At 48.6% G+C, this 21,102-nt stretch overlaps 1 protein-coding gene across 3 annotated transcripts in view; it reads left to right on the top strand.

The window, feature by feature from the left end:
* LOC135242284 (cytosolic carboxypeptidase 4-like) overlaps positions 1-21,102 on the top strand; it is a 193,227-nt gene that overhangs the window by 163,158 nt on the left and 8,967 nt on the right. For all 3 annotated transcript variants that reach the window (XM_064313294.1, XM_064313293.1, XM_064313295.1), the window contains one exon: positions 8,801-8,964. In XM_064313294.1, coding sequence (XP_064169364.1) covers positions 8,801-8,964 — 164 coding nt within the window. The remainder of the gene's footprint in view (positions 1-8,800; positions 8,965-21,102) is intronic.

Raw genomic sequence — 21,102 nt, 5'->3', positions numbered from 1 at the left:
GGCTCAAACCCGCTGCTAATTGGCTGCTAATTCGGGCCAATTTGCCGCCACCACGTGACGTGCGATTGGCTGGCAAACTTGGCCGGGGACCAGAGGCTTGATTGGACCCTCAGACGGTCGACCAATCAGGTCTGGTGTCATTGGGCGGAGCAGTTTGTTTAAATGCGTTACGGCTGTTGAAGGCTCTGCCGACAGGGCTTCTAAATCACGTCTGCTGTCACTGCGTAGAAATAAAGCCGCAGAAGGGCCTTCACAGTGGATCATTTTAACTGCGGTCGTGCCCCGCATATCCGGCTGGCATTTTTATCATTCGCCAGTTTTGTTTGCATACTCCACACGTCTATGGTAGTGAAATTTGTAGTCTGGAACGCAGAAGGCATCAAACGACCGTATTGGTTCTTAGTAAATGCTGACTGAGTTGCGGAAGACATAAAAAATGGGACAATCTTTGCCATTTCAAAGAAAAAGATCTAAGGGCTGTTGCCGGTATCCGGCACGGAACGCGGTGTTTATCCACGCGAGTGCGAAATTGAAGAGGTTACCGCAGATTGGACGCGGGAGGAACGCCGCTCCGCGCGGCCCGTCGGAAGCACGCGGCGGACGGTGAAGGTTCAGGGCCGAGCCTCCGCTGCCGTCCCCTCCGCGGCTCGGCGTCGAAGGAAGGAGCCGGAGCGACTCCGCGCACGGGGAGACTCTCCCTGCCGAAAGGAGGCACACTACAAAGAAAGCTCATTAGCGTCACAAGCATATCGCCGCTCATCGCCTCCTCTGCGCGGTTCCGGAAGGAGGAAGGAACGTGTGCTGAGGTTCCCAAGAAAAACAAAATCTGCTCTTTTTTTCCACACCTTTTTTTTCCAAGGATACGCAAGTGAAAACGGATGAACGAGCATGAAATGCTTTAATTAGGTGTCCTGAACACTGTCTTTTTTCCATAGTGCAGTAGAGTGCATTTTAACGCTGCCACATTCGACTGGTCCATCATAATCCGCTTAGTCATTACCCTTATCCAGAGCGGCATAGAATGAATGTATTTCTTAAAGAGTGCTCATTATATAACTGTATAATACTGACGGGAACCGGTGTACTGTGCATAAGGTCAGTACGTACAGCTGTGCCCCTCTTAGGAATTGAACCTGCAACCTTATGAGCATAAATTCATTTCTCTTAACACCTACAGCCCGCTGGGTCAGATAGCTGCAATCCCTGTGGTTAAACATTCTCAAGGTTAACACAGCTGTGCCTCTCCCTGGATTTGAACATGCAGCCGTCTGAACGTAAGTGCTGTCCTCTGACAGCTACATCCCCATGGGTTACACTGGCTCGCGGCTGAGATACTTTTGAGGCTAGCCATATTTATTTCAGTCTGTCTTAAGTATATGTGATCCCGGGACATTGCCCCCGGGCCTAAAGTGTGTTTCGCTGTTCAGCAGCAGAGGCGGTTATGCCACTCTTCCGCTGAATGAACCGTGTCAGGTCAGACCTGGAAGATTTAACACTCTCGCCTCCAGACCCAGTCACACAGCCCTTGTCTGCTACTGACCAGGATGGCTTCGGACAGGGTTATGACTAGGGCCCAGAGTATATATCTAATAACTGATAACACTGATATGGTACAGACTACAAAGGAAAACGGGGTGGAGCCTCACCTGGGGCGGGGCACCCAAGTTTGGGTCTTAACTGCAGAATGAAGCCCCAGAGACCTCCAGAGAAACATCCAGAGTAGCTTCCAGTGAAACATTACATTACATTACAGGCATTTAGCAGATACTCTTATCCAGAGTTACTTTTTACAATGTAAATGTGCATTGCATTATATCCAGCTGGATATATACGGAAGCAATGCAGATTAAGTACCTTGCTCAAGGGTGCAACGGCAATGTCTTTCCTGGGAATCGAACCTGCGACCTTTAGGTCACAAGACCAGCTCCTTACCCATTATACTACACTGCCGCCTGAAAGCTCGAAACGGGGCCCGGCAGCGTTCAGCAGCCGCGTCTCTGTTTCCCCCACGACGACGTCTCCTGCTGGCGAGCGAGCGGTCATCGGCGAAAAACGGCCTGTGCATAAGCCGGGAAAAGGACCTGCTTTAAACCAGCTCGATCAGCCAATACGGCCTGTGCAGAGCAGAGGAGACACTGCGCCTTTAAAACCCCAGATCTCAGATCAGCGCGCCAGAATAACGGCCTGTGCATAGAGCAGAGGGAGACACTGCGCCTTTAAAACCCCAGATCTCAGATCAGCGCGCCAGAATAACGGCCTGTGCATAGAGCAGAGGGAGACACTGCGCCTTTAAAACCCCAGATCTCAGATCAGCGCGCCAGGACCAGAGGAACCGTTCCGTCAAGGGGAGACTGCAGCTGACAGACAGGAGATAATGAATCATTCATTTACCGTCCTAAATTAGGTCGCGATTAATATGATTTTGAGATATTTAATGAAGTAAAATAAATGACATTTGGTATTTTGTTTAACATACACCTGAGACACCTCTCTGCGTGCTCTCTGATTAACACCTCTGGCACTGAGCGATTAACCTTAACCGCGCGGACTGATTCTAATTGGAGAAAACATCGCTTAACTGAAGGGTGAGGGGGTGAGGTTCCAGACTTGCTTTCACTGGAATGGGAGAATTTTAGCATCAAATTATTCTCAAATGCTTTGTCATATGAGAATGTAGGACAAGTTTATCACAACACCAGAGGCAACAGATTCACAACTTCGTGGGGTGTTTGCAATGTGATGTTCTCGATGAGAAGAGGATTGCGTAAGAAACGTGCTGGGGTGATATTCATTTTAGCACTTTTATCTTAATATCTTAAGTTAAAAAGAAAGAAATGAAAACAGGAAAAAGAAGAAAGGAAATCAACGTGTCAGAGCAATCCACTTTAAAGGACACTGATGTAGATGATAAAGTTGATAAAGATGTAAAGTTAGACTTTGAGCATGGATTTCTTTGATTATTAGTGAGCTTCGATTCTGAAGTTAAACCTAAGAGAATGCGTATGTCTTTGATACTTTGATGTCAAATATCAGAAAAACGTGGTGAGAAAGAGACTTTATTAATTCCGTGATGCTGACAGTCCAGAACTAGTAGGAACCAATCCGAGGACTCTGCATTCCAGCCGGTCCGGTGATTGGTTCGTGTAGTGATGACACAGTGTGCCTATGACCTCAGCTTCAGTAGGGCAGTCCTTTCCCGAGGGAGGTTATGTGCACTTTCACACCGAAGCAAACACCTGGACCGAGGGCCGCTCTGTAAGCTAACGAGCGAGCGGCGGAGACAGCGCCTCCCAGTGGGGAGAGGTGAACAACACAGCGGAGGATTTACAGGCAAACTGAGGGCTTACCTTACAAACGGGGATTTTACCTTTAAACCACGAGCCGCTCTTTTCAACCGAGGCCGGCGTGACATTTTAACTAAAAACAACATTTATCTTTATCTGATGTCGTGTCGTCACGGTCCCCTTGTGCACTCGAAATTAAATATTTTCATTAGAAGAGTGAATTCAGATGGATGGAGTGCCTATGGATTAGAACAAAGAGTACTTGGCCTGAACTTCAAACAGTTTTGATTCTTGCTGTAACTAAAATGATTTCGCTCGGGAAGTGAAACGAGGTAACGGGTCAGACGTGGTCAAGATAGCAGAAGAACGCTTTGCCAAGAATAGTTTGCCTGATCCGTATTTGACTGAAGGTTTTTTGTTAATTGTAACATGAATTATGTTCTTAAATGCAGCAGCCAGCGGTGTGAATTTCTGACATCCTACCTGCAGGAGGAGCCGTTGAGGCCCTGCTGTGAGGCGGATCCCCCATAACCCACCTGTGCACCTCGCAATTAAGGTCACGCTGTGCGGTGGATCGCTGACAGCGTTCCTACATACAGGGCAATGAAAATCCAGCTGTGCTGTTGCTCATAACCTACCAGGATATTAAAGACATGCTGAGCTGACATTCTTTATTTATTTATTTATTTATTTATCTATCTATCTATTTATTTGACTAAAGCTGTCTTTAGTGACTTAGATTACATGATTTGAAATACTGTCCATTTTGCAGGGATGCATAGTTTCTGTAATGTCTGGACAGACCTGGTAAACAGGCAGTAGCGCAGCGCTATGGAATCAAAGCCTTCTGGTTAGCAGCTGCGCTAACGACAGCCGCAGGTCACTTCTACCGTTCCCTGGTATAGCTTCTGTTTCAAATTATATTTTTAGAAAAAGAACGTTGCTAAAATATTTAGTGTTAATACCAGCCTGTGTGCATTGTGCACGGTTTCCAGTGTCACCGGCGTCCATTTTGATTTGGAAAGAGAGCAGTGAACGGTAGCGGTGAGTAAACGCGGCGTCGGCGCCACCTTTCCGGAACGCGCTCTGCAGCGCTAACGTTTTAGCGAGCGGGGACGCTCTGGCCCGAGAGGGGCGGGGAGGCAGTGACCGGTTCTCTCCGGCGGGGGTTCGCTCAGTCACAGCGAGCCGGGGGACGGGGCGCGCTTGGCTGGGAGTTAATTAAGATCTTCATCAAAGCCCAAAGCTCTGGCACCTTCATCCCCGCCTGATGAATTTTTAAGTCTACCCAGGCGGGCCGCCGCTCGAAAAGCCGTGTGGCACCCCTCTGCAGTTACGGGGGCGGGGCCGTGGGGAGGCCCATCCTGCACACGGGGCTCGGGCGCTTGGCACATCCGCAGCGTCTCATTTTCTGATCTTACGTTTTTGACACTTTGTCTGATCTTAGCGTCAAATCCATTTTTGAAGGGGGGCGGCACGGCGGTGGTTAATTGTGGCGGGTGTCAGATTTGAGAAAAGGGGGCCGTCGGATTGCTTTAGTGGCTGCCAGTCAGCGGTCAGTAACGCGGTAGAAGAGCCTTGCGTTGCCTGCAGCTAGTTCTCCTTTTAGCCGTGACCTCCGAAGACTCGGCGAACAGCCAAGTCAAAGGTACACCCTCAAACTCTCTGTTCTTAATGGAACCATTTTCAATTTGGCATTAAATTTAGTTATTTGAAGTCGAGCACAGTGCCCCCCCCCCGTACTGTGATGTGGAGAGCGTGGGCGCAGGTGACGCCAGAGCAGATCAGAGACACCGTTTACTCAGGCCTTGTTTTATGGGGTTTATCCAGACTGTGAAATTCGGTGTCGGCGGGTCGTAATTCTTTTCCCCGTAAATGACGAACGGCGTCGGGGCGAAACGCGGCTGGAGCGTCGCCGGGAAGCAGCAGGGCGCCTCGAGAGCGGCTCGAACTCGAACACCGTTTCGGTGAGAGCGCCAGCGGGGTGTACGGCCACAGAACGTACCATTCCGCCTTAAAAAGGCATTTATTATATGAAGCTCACGCGCTGATCGATTTACTGCCCGCTTATGAGCGGCATTGCTGAGTGTTTCTCTTTGTGTGGTGTGCTCAGTGTTTGAGTCTCTGCCTCTTTGAGCGCGCGTAAAGGGTTAAAACTGAAAAATGTTGGGATGATTAATTCCTGGGGAATGGGACTGTGGGAGAAGCTTCTCTTGTGATGACGGATTCATGCCACGTTCTTTTTCGAGTTGTGAAGTTTGCTTGCGGGCTGTGTGCAAACAACGCGGATTCGCGTCCAGTTCCCCACGAGTGTGTTGTGTGGTGCACAGTCTAACGGAAGTCACCCCTCCCATCACAAGTGAGTCAGCGACACCCTAAATCACTTTCTCACTCACAAGGACATAATCCTCATACAAGGGGGTGCTATCCCGAATTACCACTCGGGGTGCATCCTCAAACACTAGGATACATTTGAAAATCACCTAAGCAGCACTCTCTCATGTTAAGGTATGTTCAGTCACTAGTGTGCATTCTCTGGGGTGAACTCTGGGTCACTTTATAATGCACTAGGGTGCAATCTCAATCACCAGCTTGCATTCTCACACTCATGACAGTCTCACAATTGCACTCGTTCTTAAGCTCTAGGGAACGTTCTGAGTCTCAAAGGCACATTTCTATGAAACTGGACCCATAGCCAGAAAGTTTTAGGTTCTAATTCCCCCCCTGGACTGACGCTGAACCCTCAAGCAAGACACGTTACCTGAAAGCAAATATCCCTCCGGAAACATCCAGGTGCAAAGACGGATTAGCGTGTGTAAATATAAGCTGTGGGACAAGTAGGGGCGACGTCGTCTGCCAAAACCCTTAAATAATGCAAAGCCTGGACGCTCACAATGCTGTAAGGAAGCGAGATCACTGTGTTTCAGACAAAGAGAGAAAATTCAGCTGAACCAAACTGGTACAACTTGGAGGGGTCCGCAGGCTGTTTCTCGCGGACCGTAGTGCTTTTGTCTTCTTGGTGCAGCGCTGTTTCTGGTGTTGACGGGGTTAAGTTGCTGTTTCCCGTTCGCGGCGCGGGGCGAGTGTTCGCGCGGCGGCCGGGGCGACGCAGCCGTAATCCGGCGGGGTTACAGGGCGCTGATGTGCTTGTTTATTTTTGCGGGCGGCTCAGCCCTCACATTGATAGACCCGACTTTACGGCGCAGCCTGGCTAACATTACCCATTACCGGCCGGCAGATAGCTCTCACTTTGAAAGGGGGCTCGGAGAGAGTCCTGTCGTCACGCCGACGGCGCTCGCCCTCTGAGTGACGGGCGGGGCTCTCGTGCGATACGCCGGCCGCAGCGGGTTTCGAGGAAAGGAGCGGAGCGGCGGCGTCGGGTACGTTAGCGCAGCCCGCTAACCGCTAACTGGGCCGACGCTCGGCCGGTGACATTTAGGCGGAGTTAATCAGGCCCACCAGGCGAAGGGCTGCATCAGCCACGTGATGAGTGAACTGTCCACCTGAAAGGGTGACGGCGCAGCGCGCAGGTGCGCTAGCGCTAAACATGTAGCATCTTTGAAGGCCGGCGGGCTTTTAAATTTACTGTTCACAATTTAGTTACTTAGAAGACACTTTTAGCCGCAGCAAATTACAGGAGTGCATTTCGTGTTGCAAGCAAACACAGTGAGAGGCAGGCACAGTTACAATCCGTGTAACGGTTCGATCCGTGTTCAAGGTGTTTAAACTCGATGCCTTTGAGATGAAGGGAGAGCAGGGTTTTTTGTTTTAGACAGGAACACTGAGCCAAATTGAAACATGGAGGTGTAATTTGAAAAGGTGAGTTTTGAGCCGACCGCCTAGTGAACCTGCCTCCCTGACTGACAGAGGAAGGTCGCTCCGCGGGGTACGAGGGCACAGAAGATCTGGGGGGGGTGGGTGGGGGTGGGGTTGATGGGACCGGACAGCCAGCAGGCGGGAGCGTGCTGAATGGAGAGGTCTGGCTGGAGCGCGGGCTGTAATCATTGTAGACAGGAAGGGGCAGCACCAGTCACAGCTTGGCATGCCGGTGTGAGAGATTAGAATGCGGGTAGCTGCCGGACGCCAGCGAAGGCTGTTAAAAGTATCGTGGTGTGCGTGAATTTTAGTATTTATTCAGAAATCTCCCAACCCACAGCATCAGTCTACAGGGTGGATGTTAGACTAGAGATCACTTGTGCTTAGGACCATGCGTATGCATGCTTGGGTGAGAGGCACTAGGCACTAGCAAACACTCATATATTACTACATGTACCGATTCATAAATGAGTATCGCTGTACTGGCCTTTGTCAGCGCTACCTAGCACAGTGTCCTCTCAGCCAGTTCTTTTCTGGTCATGTGGTCATTGTGTCAGTGGGACATTTTGTGCAGGAGCGCTAATGGAGCCACTCCAGTACAGGCAAGTGAAAGGAATGAAAGCATAAAGATAAAAGAGGAAACGTGGTTGAAAAATATACCAGGACAGAGAGTTCTGTCCTTCAGCACGGGCGACGGCGGGCAGGTCTGAGCAGGAAGGAAGTTTGCACGGTCGCGCGTCAGAGCAGCGAGCGGTCCGAGACCTGGAAACGGCAGCCCCCGCCGCTCCGCCCCCCCCGCGCCATCCCGCGTGAACGTGTCGCAGAGGAGTGGCGTGTGCGACGCTTTGCCCCGCGTATAATCGCCGCGAGGTTTTTGACGTGAGGTGGGCGGCCGTGTCAGAAGGGGAGTGGCAGGGCTCTCTCTCTCTCTCTCTCTCTCTCTCTCTCTCGGGAGAGCGTGGCAACAGGCGCGCGACAAGGACACGCTTCGCCGAGCAGGTGCAGCCACTCCCGCCCAATCGCGTGCAGTCACCGTGACGCTGAGAGAATCCCGGATTAATGCGCTGATGGGGGGTGGGGGTAAGGGGGGGGGGGCAGTATTGTGAAGGTGTGGGCTGTACGTGAGAGGAGAGGAGGTTAATTAGCAGATCAGGAAAAGGAGATAGATCCGTTAAACCCCCCATCTTCATTCCCCGGGCTGTGACTGAAATTACTTCTTTTTTTTTTTCTTCTGCCCTTTCATTTTGTCGTAAAGGAGGATGTTTTCTTCCCTATTGAACAGTGTCCTGAAGAAATAATAATGTACTGTGGAGAGAAAAGGCAGTTTTGTCCTTCTCAGATTCTATATAGAGACAGTGGATATCACTCTTTAATTATGAGATACGCCCATTATTGAAAGCTCCTTTAAGATGACTGTTGTAATCAGGCTTTTCATTGAATTGAAAAAGCTAGACACTTTTCTGGCCTTGTATTTGTTTTTTATTTATTTATTGAATGGGTGATTTCCTCAAGCACTTTGCCTTTTATGAACAGGTGTTCATCATGCCTTAAAAGCTGTTTTCTTGCGTAAATAAATATTTTTCTCCCTGACTGAATGTTGACGAGTGTTGACTTGTGCCGTTCAAGTGCGCGTGGGTAGGCCTCACGAAGCCTGGGGCTGTAGTTAATGGCGTTCCCCCTGTCCGTGCTCTTGACCCCAGGGTCTGCAGATCGGCAGCAGGGAGCTGGAGGAGATGGGGCTCAAGTTCTGCCAGAGCCTCCTGCCCCTGAGGATGCACACGCTGCTCTACAGCCCCAGGCTCTTCGGCCGCGCGTCCGCCCTGCTCGACCTCAGCGACAGCCCCCTCGACCACAAGTCCCACAAGTAAGTCCGCCCGCGTCCCGCATCCCCGCGGGCTGTGGGTCAATACGTCCTATTCCCAAACATGCTCTCTCTCTCTCTGTTTCTCTCTCTCTCTCTCTCTCTCTGTTCCTCTCTCTGTCTCTCTGTCTCTCTCTCTCTGTTTCTCTGTCTCTCTGTTTCTCTCTCTCTCTTTGTCTCTCTGTGTCTCTCTCTCTCTGTTCCTCTCTCCCTCTGTCTCTCTGTTTCTCTATCCTTCTATCTCTCCGTCTCTCTTACTCTCTCTGTCTCTCTCTCTCGCTCTCTGTCTCATTCACACACACACACACACAGGCTCTCCCTCTCCCTCTCTCTCGCTCTCTCTCTCTTTTCTTCTCATTGAAATCCATTGTGCTTGAGGACAAAACAACAAAAATAGTGTCACTGTCCAAATACTTGTGGGCTGTACTGTAGTCTCCTGCTAGTGCTAAATAAAAAAGTAATGAATATAAGTCTGTGACTCTGGCCCCCCCCAAACCTGGCCTCGTGGCTGTGATATGGGCTGTGGGGGGTGGGGTGTGAGAGAGCGGGTTTCTGGTTTATTTAACGTGCTGCTGAAGGAGATTCATAGAGAAGCAGCTTCTGCACAGCTCTCGTTCCTGCAGCTGCTTTTTACTCAGAGTCTGCCATTTTAAAATAGTGGGGAAAGGGCTTTCTATTGATTTTTTACTTCAATTAAGTCCCTTCAGTTATTTGAAGTGTTGCATCTCTTTTTCTATCATCAGACTAGTTGCTTTGCTGTAAGGATTATCTCCCAGTCCATCAATGGCGCTGGTTTTCTGCCCAAATAGAAAATGGTTCAGTGACCACACCCCTGGCTCTCCCCTCCGCCCCCCTACGCAAAATCGATCAAATTTTATTTTATATGCCGATCTTAAAGGACTTGTCACAAAAGCCCTTCACAGATCACATTCCCCGTTTAAAAAAAAAAACCTGTAAGATGTCTTGCAGGCACGCCGTACGTACAGAACGTATTATTTTAGCAATATTACATCATCGATAAAAAAAAAGAAAAGTAATTTGCCCTTGAGGGATTGGAAAGTGATTTTTTAAAAAGCTCAAAGCGTACCTTAGCGGGGGAGAGAAAAGGCTTAGGTGAGAAATAAACCCCCCCCCCAGTCTCCCTGATTACAGCCGAAGATAAAACAGCTTCCGGGCAGCTCAGGTACTCTGGTCCTTAAACACTTTTATTAGCCGACAGACGGGAGGTTTATTTTCTCTCCCTGCGAGAGAAAGCCCGTCCTCCCCTCCTCTGTTTCGACACTCGCTCCGAGGAGAGCGGATCTCTTTCAACAGCTCCGCGCGAGGTCGTTAACGAACGAGCCAATCAGAGGCTCTCCCGCTTTAATGTCCGCGGAAGCCGAGCGAGTCGTCGGGCGGAATTGCTCTAATAAACTGTCAGATCAAAGTGGAGCCGGCGCGGAGCCAGATGAAAGATATCTTAGCCGCGCAACGGCGTCGTGGTCACAATGGATCAGCGCCGCCGACGCGCTTCTCAGATGGCGGTTTGAAGGCCGCGTTTCCTGTGAAATGCACTCGTTCGCTGTGCTGTAACACGCCGGGTTTTCAAGGTGAGGCGCGGTAGATCATCGCCTTAGACCAACTCTTGAGTTCAGAAGACTGTAATATGCTATAACTGGTACCTACGGCCGTGACTATGCTGTTTTGTGTTTTTTGCTATACGGACACGAGCAGGTGGAATTCTGGGAATTGTGGTTTGATTCAAACATGTTCACGATGATGTAACAGACCCGCCTCCCCGCTGTCAGTGACAGACCTCCCTCGGCTGCGGCTGATGTTGTGGGCGCTGCTCCACTGTTGTTGCGGTCGTCGCCAGCGTCGGCGTTGGGCTGCGTGAGGGCTCCCCCCGTCCCGGGTTGTGTCTCGGTCGTCTTCCGCTGTCGCGGTCGATGGCTTCGGTCCTTTTCCCCGCCAGCCGGGTGCGCCTGTGAACCCCACCGCCCTGCAAGGCTGCTGTTCTGCCTTAGCCCCGCCCACTGCTTCGTCCGCTGGCGATGCCTTAGCACGCCTTCTCAGAGAACACAAAGAGAGCGCGGACTGTGTTCAGTTTTTTAAAAAAGTTTAAGAGAAAAACCTGTGAGTAGAAAGGATGGCATAACTCCCATTGCAGCCGAGGCTGTGCTTGTCACTCAGATTGTCTTTTCTTTTTTTTTTTTACATATTGCATTTTATTTTTGGTGTCATTTTCATTTCTTTTCATATTTCTCATTTCTGGAGCTGAATTTTAAAATTCAGAGCACGGGTCTGGCTCCAGGGACTGACTTTCCCCACGGCGGTTTGAAGCGCGAGTCGCGCCCGTTCTCGGCCCCCCCTCGTCGGGACAGGGTACATCCTCTTAACGAGCACCCCCCCCCGCCCCGGCCCTCGTACCCCCTCACGCTCAAATATTTATGAAGACAAATGCACTTGACTGTGTTGTTTTCAGAATGCCCGACGAGACGCAAACAGACAAAACATGAGGTTTTTTTGGCCGCTCATAATTTATTCATGCCCTGGCTCGGAAGAGCCGTTTGCCACGACGTCACCGAGCGGAGAAGGGCTTGGGCGTCGTAGAGGAACGACGGATGATTTTTCGAGGGATCGGGGGCCGCGCCGTAGCGTAGAGGGGGCCCCGTAGAGCTGGAGGCAGGAAGTAGAGCAGGGCCGGTTTTAGGGTGATTTAAGCCGCTGGCCGGGGACGGCTGAGGTCTTTAAGGCCTTTTAACCGAACTGCTGACTGTTAAAGTGAGCGAGGACTCGCCCGGATACGGCGCGGCCGGGTAGGATGTTTATGGCCTGAATTTGTCTGCTTAAAGCGAGCCGTCCGGTCCTGGCAGCCGGGTCCAAGGAGCGGGAGCCACTTTCTGCACGACTCCTCTGTCTCCTGATCCTTCTCCTCTGCGTGCCCCATTACAATATCTTTGCCTGTCTGCTGTGCCGTGTATATTTGAATGGTACACGTATAGTCTCTTTCCATATATAGTGTCTGTTCAGTATATGTAAATGTCTTGTACCTGTTTTTCCTGTAGCTTCGTTTCTCATGTGTCTCATGCATCTGTCTTCACCTGTTTCTTTGCCTTTAACTGTGCCTCTCCTGTATCTGTGCCTTACCTGTAGCTGTGCCTCTCCTGTACCTGTGCCTTACCTGTAGCTGTGTCTGTCCTGTATCCGTGCCTTACCTGTAGCTGTGCCTCTCCTGTACCTGTGCCTTACCTGTAGTTATGTCTGTCCTGTATCCGTGCCGTACCTGTAGCTGCGTCTCTCCTGTATCTGTGCCGTACCTGTAGCTGTGTCTCTCCTGTTTATGAACCGTACCTGTACCAGTCACTTCTTTATCGGTATTTCCTGTATATTTGCCTCGTCATCGCCTTATCCTTGCTTCTCTCCAAAGTCCTCTGTATCCCTGCCTGACGTTGGACCAGACGTGTTATTAATGTTCGAGCAGACCCAGGTAGGGCTCGACCCTCACTATCGTCCAATCCATCTGGAAAAAGGCCCAGCCGACATCTGGGCTCAACACGAGCCAACACTCTCCACACATTACAAAGGCCAGGGCGATCAATCCCTCTGACAGTGATGTACTGCGTGCGCCGCGTGTTAGCATATGTCCGACGCGCGTCCCCCGCTGCGTGATCTCGGATCCTGACTGGAATTCACGGCACCTTAACCTGAGTACCCGGGACCTGGGACCGCTCATAAGGGCCCTCCATCTTAGGGCTCCATTACAGCCCGTTTCACACACACGGCACACAGTGCAGCTCTGTCCCTGGCCAGGTCAACGTGTGTATTATGGCATTGCCCAAAATGGCACATTTCTGTGAGGCGTAATTACATTAGTGGTGCGGGGGGGAGCAGTATATCAAGAGAGCGAGACGAGAGGCGAGGCTGCGCTTGTATGATTGGCTCCCCCCCCCCAGACTCCCCCCACCCCCGTTTCCACGCGACACACTTCACGCTCGGCTCTGACAGGAAACGCCTGCGTTCTCCCCCCCCCCCCCCCCCCCCCCCGAGCAAGCGAGCGAGCGAACGCGCCGCACCGCTGGGAAACACAAAGCAATTCCCCGACAGCTCCGCATTTACATTTCGCCGGCGCTCCCGTCTCCCTGTCAGTCGTGTATTTACACGTGCGAGCTGACAGCTCCACTCGCGCGCTTACGAGCGTTTGGTTTATTTCGAACGGCTGTTTTAATCAGGCTAGTTAGCCCGGCGCCCCGGAGCCCCACGGCACCCTGGAAAGGCGAGCCGCAGATTGTGATGTTTGGTTTCCTGCACTGTGATTGGCTATAGCAGGTTTTACCCTGTTATGTGATTGGTCAATGATTGAGTTGGCTTGTATCACTGCCTTCAATCACGCCAACTAAACAAGATCACAGTTAAAAAGTAACTGACCATCAGCTTACTAGCAAAGCACATCCCTGGTGATTGGATGGACGTATCCTTCACCTTTTCCATTCCATTTTAAGTCAGTGGCTTCAGGAAATGGAAATGGGAATTCAGTTCATCAAGAGAAAAGTGGCTCTAGTGTCCTCTGGAGGGGTGTGCTTTTTGTTTATCCATTTTATTTTTATTTTAAATCTATGGAGATGTTCCAGTCAATGAACTGAATTTCAGTTCAGGATTTTCCCTGAATTTGAAATGAATCCTGGAATCCTGATGGTGATGCACACAGCCCAGGTTGCAGTCACATTTTCCGTGCTGTTTCTCTGATGTGGAAGAGGTTCCTTATCGCCCTCCGTAGCACGAGCCCCGGCTCTCTTGTCCCCATCCGGGCTCATTGTAGGAGACGAAACACTTTGCCGTGATTTACCGCCATTGTGAAAGTGTCACCCGAATTCAGTCACCGCCAGTAATATTTCTTCGGTGCCCGTACGTTAATAGTAAAAAGTCGTTAAGTCGAGACGAATTTCCAATGGCTTTAAATTGGTGATGAAACGGCTGTAATTGGATAATAGCGCTACTTTGTCCGTTCAACTAATAAATGCCTAAGACCACCGTATACAGGACACACAAATTATGAGTGGCAGAGCACGCTTCGGTCCTCGCTGCCGTGCCGTACGTCTGGCTGGTTCAGCGTGTGATTTGACCAATTTTTTTTATTGTCAGGCTCTCGCTAGCCAAGCCTGTGCAGACGTGATCCCCGTCTGTGAAAGTTCAGAATATCCCGTCCATGTGTTGAAGGGCTTTCTGATTCTTCTGCTGCAGATTTTGAGATAATGGAGATTAATGAGCTAGTGACAACAACCGCCATAGTGTAGCCATGATGTTAGCGCCAGCTCACTTTGCCAGGGCGATTGAGGTCATTACTGGGATGTGATGGGTTTGAACAATTAAGTTCCTTCATGCGTCTTAACTTCATCTGAACACACATTCCCACACTCACACTCTGTGACTTCCCACACTCACGCTCTATAACTGCTTCCCATTGTTAGAGGCAAATGGCTACAAATGGAGTTCAATCACTGTTTGTAAGGATGTACAATAGCCGCAGATCGATGGGGTATCACCGGCAGCAGACCATTTGGGTGTCCCCGGGAAGTCTGCTGCTGGTTGGCTCCAGCACACTTTGCCAGGGCGATTGAGGTCTTAACCGGGACATTCAGCACCAGCACGCTCCCCTACACGCTCCCCTGCAGCAGTACCATCCCGCAGGACTGCGGCATTCGGGTTTACTGCGCTCCCCCGGCGCCCCTCTAACCGGGGGGCCTCCCGCGAGGACTGCGGCGAAGCCGATTCGGCGTTCCGTTTTGACCCCGTTTTTTTAAGGCCTTCCACAGACTAGCCGTGGGCGAGATCAGACGGCCCCTCCCGGTCGTCTCCAGGGAGACGGCGCGTGCTCTCGGAGCCTCAGACGGCTGTGCTCGACGCGCCGGGTCGCTCGAAAAGCTCAGAGCTCCGCTCCTAAAATATTTACAGCGGCCCGCTCGGCGACGGCCCGGAAGAGCGGGCGGCGGAGACCGCGAGGGATGCTTCCCGCGACGGGCGCGGGCGAAGCGCTGCGTTACCGCTTCAGTGGGTTCGGCAGGGTAGCATAATGGGTAAGGAACTGGTCTCATAAGGGTCACAGTTTCAGTTCCTGGGTAGGACACTGCCGTTGTGCCCTTGAGCAAGGTACTTAACCTGCTCTGCTTCAGTACATATCCAGACACGTGGTCGCGTACGGTAGCGCGACGGCTGGCGGGCGTTTCACTTAAACGCCGACGGAAACCGAGAGAACTGCTAGCGCGGTGAGATCTCCGCTCAAATCACCCGGCTTCGCCTCGGCGCCCGCAGCAAACCGGTTGGCCGGAAGAATCTGTCACGACGGAGCGGAATTTAAATTCATTGGCGCGATTTTTTGCGCAACGAGGCGGGAATTTACGGCGGAACACCGGCCTGTCCTCCGCGGTCAGGCCCGTTATATTTCTCAATATTCCACCCTTCATTTCCCCCCACTCCCGCCTGTCAGAAAGCCCCGTCTCTCACAATCCTAAATACCGCTCGTCATCGGCGGGAAGCACTTCTGGGCGAGGAGACTCGATCGTTTAAGGATGCGCGTCCTCAAACGATTCATATGTTGTTTGTGTACGCAAACTATTAGGTGGGTCTCAAGTATTATTTGATTGCATTACATCATATTACAGACATTTAGCAGACACTCTTATCCAGAGCGACTTACACATCTTTTTACATTGCATCCATTCATACAGCTGGATATATACTGAAGCAATGCAAGTTAAGTACCTTGCTCAAGGGTACAACGGCAGTGTCCTACCCAGGAATCGAACCTATGACCTTTTGGTTGCAAGCCCAGTTCCTTACCCACTATGCTACACTGCCACCCCATTAGTTGATTGGTCGTTTTTTATTATTTTTTTTAAAGGGCGAATGAGAAATGTGCCAACCGTGTGGCAGAGCAGCGCCTTCGCCGCGCCCGCAGAGCTTCTCGTGTGGAGTCCAGGTGGCACGGCGGTAGCCTGACAGGCACAATCAGTAATTCCGCGATCAGGGAGGGGAAAATAGGTTGGAAAAATTATTCATAATTAAAAATTATGAATAATTCACCCCGCGGAACGGGGCGGGCCTGCAATTAACACGGCTCACCCCCGCCGACGGAGCCGCATGCCGGCCCGCCCCCCCCCCCCCCCACACACCCCCCCCCCCCCCTTCATCCGTAATTACATCATTAGAAAGATCTCATTCCGCATTATTTTCAAACGGGCTATTTAAACTGCCAAGCTTAGCCGCGCGGCTACCGCTAGCATTCCCCGTTCCCTCTAATCCGCGCGCAGGTGGATAGGCCTCTAATCACAGCATCTCGGTCTGTGTTATGCTTTGAACACGCCGTGCCCCGCAGGCTCTTTATGATTTACTGCTGACCCGAGAGATGTATGTTTAGTTACACGTGAACATTACGCCCTTATCTGAACGGGGAATCATCAATGAAGGAAAATAAATCGCCCAGTTATTCGTCTGAACGCAGGTGGGGGGGGGGTTGAGGTTGCTGGAAATACGATTATGAACCGTCAGCGCCAGAGAAAACCGCAGTTCAAACACGCTGGGCTGTGTGTGCTGCGCAGCGTATCGATTGTTGCTGTAATGTGATTCGTAGCTGAGGGAACAGTGCTATATACATAAGAATCTAAGCTGTTTTTATTTCCATGGTAACAACGTAGACTGCAGGTTGACTGCTTCCCACAAGACGTAGAAGAATCACAGTTCTTATTTTCCTCAGATCTCTTGAGAGGTCACTCGTGCAGGTGTGCATCTCTCTGCGCAGTTCTGTATTACATTCATATTTACTTAACCGACACCTTAATCGTTTGAGCTGGTGAGAGAGCGGTGGAAAGGACAGTACCTTTCTCTCCCCATTAACCAGCTCTTTCTTTCATTGGCAGCTGGCATCTTGTTTAAATATCTCTTACAGTGAGGGGCAGGTATGTCAGAATAATCAATAAATCCTCGTTCTGTCTAGGCTGCATATGGTTCAAAGATGGCAGCCTGTCCATTAATTAACCCGGTACATGATGGAAAACTGGACAGCTGAAAGAAAGCTATAAACACAGCAGCTCCTTATATACCCACGTCCACTGTGTAATAGTAAGACCCAGAACACAAATAGTTTTTTTGTGATGTTTTGGGAAATGGCTCAATAGAGAACAATCTAATCTAGTAGACAGAAAAGCCAGACAGAGGGTAAGCAGTCAATTGCGCTATAAATATATAATACAGCTTTATAACAGATGATTTAACATTCCACAAACCCTGCATATTTCGCCTGTCTGATGGCTGAAGCTAAGCAGGGTTGGATGAGGGGAGTACTTGGATGGGAGGTTGCGGCTGGAAGTGGTGTTGGTGGATCAGTAGGGGGCAGTCCTCCCTCTGGATCCAACAGAAAACCGATATACTAGAGAACTATTTAAAAATCACAAATTAGGCATGCATACAGAAATAACATTAAATGTATTTTTTAATATATATATATATAAGGAAGTTTCTGTGTATTTAGGAGATGAATGGATGAGATGTTGATGCGTGGTATTCAAGGCCGCAGCCAATAAATGAGGTATTACCAAATGTCGCGTTCATTGGATTATTTCATAAAAACTCAGGTTGAACTGCACTGATCCCAAATCAGCCTTGTCGCGAAGAATGCATTCCGAGTCTTTACGTAAATACCTTCCTTTTATTTTCTGGTCTTGCCCCTCGAGGCATACTGCGATCGCGTGGCAGACGTTTTTAACGAGCGAAATGCGGTGGAGAACATCGTTGTTTCTTTCAGGAACAAATGTGCAGTTTCGCCAAGAAGGCGCAGAAAGCCTAACCGTGATGGGAGGAGCTCCTCCGACAGTGCTCTCGGCTCTGGCCGTCGCATTCTTTATCCTTTTCTGACTGACAGACATCGAGGAGAAAACAGGGCGAAATAATTAAACGGTTCCATTTTTCTTATTTGCGCTCGAAGCTTCTGATACCGCAGGAATAAGTGTGCGTGGTTACAAGGTTCGGCAACAGGTAATGCCCACTGCCCGCACGGAACTACAGCGAAGGGAGCTCTACTCGGAGTGTCTCGGAGTGGTGACAACTGGTAGTGCGCCTCTGTGTGTTACGTGCTAATCTGATTGAGGTGGTCACTGCAGATTCTTTGTGTATGTTAGCCATACATCTCTGTGTATGTTAGCCTGATGCAGGTGGGCACTGTAGATTCTGTGTATGTTAGCCTGATGCAGGTGGTCACTGTAGATTCTGTGCATGTTAGCCTGGTGCAGGTGGTCACTGTAGATTCTCTGTGTATGTTAGCCTGGTGCAGGTGGTCACTGTAGATTCTCTGTGTATGTTAGCCTGATGAAGGTGGTCACTGTAGATTCTGTGTGTTAGCCTGATGCAGGTGGTCACTGTGAGTTATTGTCTCAGTTTGTTTGGTTGGACAGGAGCTTTAGGATCAGTAAACATATTTCAGTACATATTTTCATTTAGCAGATGCTTTTATCCATAAGTGAGAACATGAAATGCATTGAACTGATTAATATGAGCAATAGTACCAGACCTGAGTAACAGCATTCCAACCAGTGAGCATAGAGGCAGCATCGCTAATGCGCTAGCGCAGGTTAGCTATGCTAACCAAGAACCAGAGTCCAAACCCTGAATACATACAGATTACATACGTATCAAGTATCATCTGTATCTAGCCCTAGAACAGAAACTTGAAACCCATAAAATATAACCTATACCATAAACCCATAAAATATAGCCTAAACCAGAAAACCCATAAAAATATAGCCTAAATCATAAAGCCAATAAAAATATAGCCTGAACCATAAAACCCATAGAAATATAACCAAAACCATAAACCTGTGAGTGATAAGTGGTAGAGATGGGAGGATTACCCAAATGCTGTCAGAAGAGGTCATCGGTCTACGTCAGAAGATGACGGATTCCGCTGCCTTTCCACCTATGACTACTGTGTGTTTAGGGATATAAAACTCTCTCTCTCTCTCTCTCTCACTCTCTCTCTCACTCACTCACTCTCACTCACTCACTCACTCACTCACTCACTCACTCACTCACTCACACACACACACACACACAGCTGGGGCTCACTGTCCAATTGCTGCATGTGCACAGACACACACACACACACACACAAATAGCACTGGCCAGTACATTTATTATCAACACATACTTAAAATAAAAAATAAAAAAACAAATGTGTTTTTCCACCACTGTGCTAAACGATCACGCCATGGACGATTGGTCTCCCCTGACAAGTCTGTTAATGGGATTTGAATTGTAAACATTAGGCTTGAAAGCGTTTGACTGCAGCAGCTCTGGAGGGAAGAAAGAAGAAAAACAGGAAGTGAGGAGGAGGGGCACAGAGAGGTGTGAAGGGCTAGACAGTCTGTCTACCTGGCTTCCCTGTCCACAGGAGTCAGGATACAAATGGACCTCTCAAAAGCAAGAGGTGGGAGAAAAAGGGTTGGCAGTGATTCTACACAGCTATGGAATGGCTGTGATACTAAATATTATTAAACCCACAACCATAGAAAGCAAGTTAGGGAATGGCTGTGATATTAAACATACTACCATAGAAATCAAGTGCATACTACCATAGAAATCAAGTTCATGGCTGCGATATTAAACCCTCAACCATAGAAATCATGTCAAGGGAATGGCTGGATATAAAACACTGACTCCAAGAGGGAATGCTATTTTAAACAATGAGGCTTAAGTCTTCAGTTTGTAGTGATTTTTTAAACAGTCATAATACTAATAAAATAACACAAAATCAAGTAAATATAATGCATAATAAATCCAAAATCAGTAATACAATGAAAAGAATCAACTATTATAACCACACCATAAAATAAGTCAATGTACATAGATGTATATTAAAAACACAGAAATCAAGTTAAGGGGACTGCAGTGATTTAAATAAAAAATGAATGCTTAAGTCTTAACAAAGTCTTGTGATAGTGATAGTTTTATTAATAATAATAATAATAATAATAATAATAATAATAATAATAATAATAATAATAATAATAATAATAGTAACCATATTAATACTAGTAATAACAATGAGGATAATAACTTTTTATATAGCACTTATCAAAACATAAGTACAAAGTGTACAATAAAAATGATCTATTAAAAAGCAATTAAATACATTAATTATAAATCAAGTTTAAATTGAATTAAGAGGACACGGACTGGCATGCCTGATGCCTCCTCTGGCAGGTCATTCTGGGATAGGAGGAAGAGGCAGGAGCAGCGTAGAATCAAAGTGAGATATAAATCATGCTTCAGCCACGCTCAATCTTACACACATAAGTGGTGTGACACAGAAAAGAAAAAACACTCATAATTTTTCTCTGGAGGGAGCGAACAACAACAACAAAAAAAACTGCACAGAAAACATGTAATTATAGTTGTGCAATCACTCCCCTGTTCCCTGCGAGAAAGCGAACAGCTGTTCTCCAGACGTTAACTAGGCCAGGCTTCCTCAGAAGAACTTTGCTAAACTCCCTCTGTGCAGTAACAGAATGGAAAATGCAAGAGAAGGCTAAAACAACTTAAAAATGTGTGGTTTAGGAACGTGGGCCTTTGTGTAGTTTTCACTACGCGCTTTAATAAAAACACAGCACGCTGCGTCACGCGCAGTCATCACAGTGTCACGATTTGGTTTCAAAATGCAGAACTTTATACGTTTAAAGGAAGGCACTCATTTTTTATCTGATATAAGTGGGAAAATTGCCTCATTGAAGAAATTTCCCTGAATTATGTTTTTACAATGGTTTTCAATGTCCTCAGCCATTATATTTCAGCAAATAACTTTGAAATCAAACAAAACACTGCATTTACACAGTGTGCTCCCTTACACAACAAAAATGATATTGTTATAATAGAAAATATTGTGCAATGCATGAATAATATGTTATATATATATGGAACATAAAATAACTCTTTTGCTTGCGTAATTATATGTCCTGTGAAGTCAAATGTGAGAAAAAAATGCTTATTTTTTAATATATTGTTATATTTTTCAATTAATTTGTCAGTAACAGTGACAATATTTTTTGCACCACAAGTAACAGTTCTGTCTTTCGCAAATGAGTCAGTGTCACGTGTTGATATCACTGGCGTGTGTGT

This window comes from Anguilla rostrata, chromosome 16 (assembly GCF_018555375.3).
Source record: "Anguilla rostrata isolate EN2019 chromosome 16, ASM1855537v3, whole genome shotgun sequence".
NCBI lineage: Eukaryota > Metazoa > Chordata > Actinopteri > Anguilliformes > Anguillidae > Anguilla > Anguilla rostrata.
The sequence above is the reverse complement of the archived record's forward strand: the minus strand, read 5'-3'. Positions and strand labels throughout refer to the sequence as shown.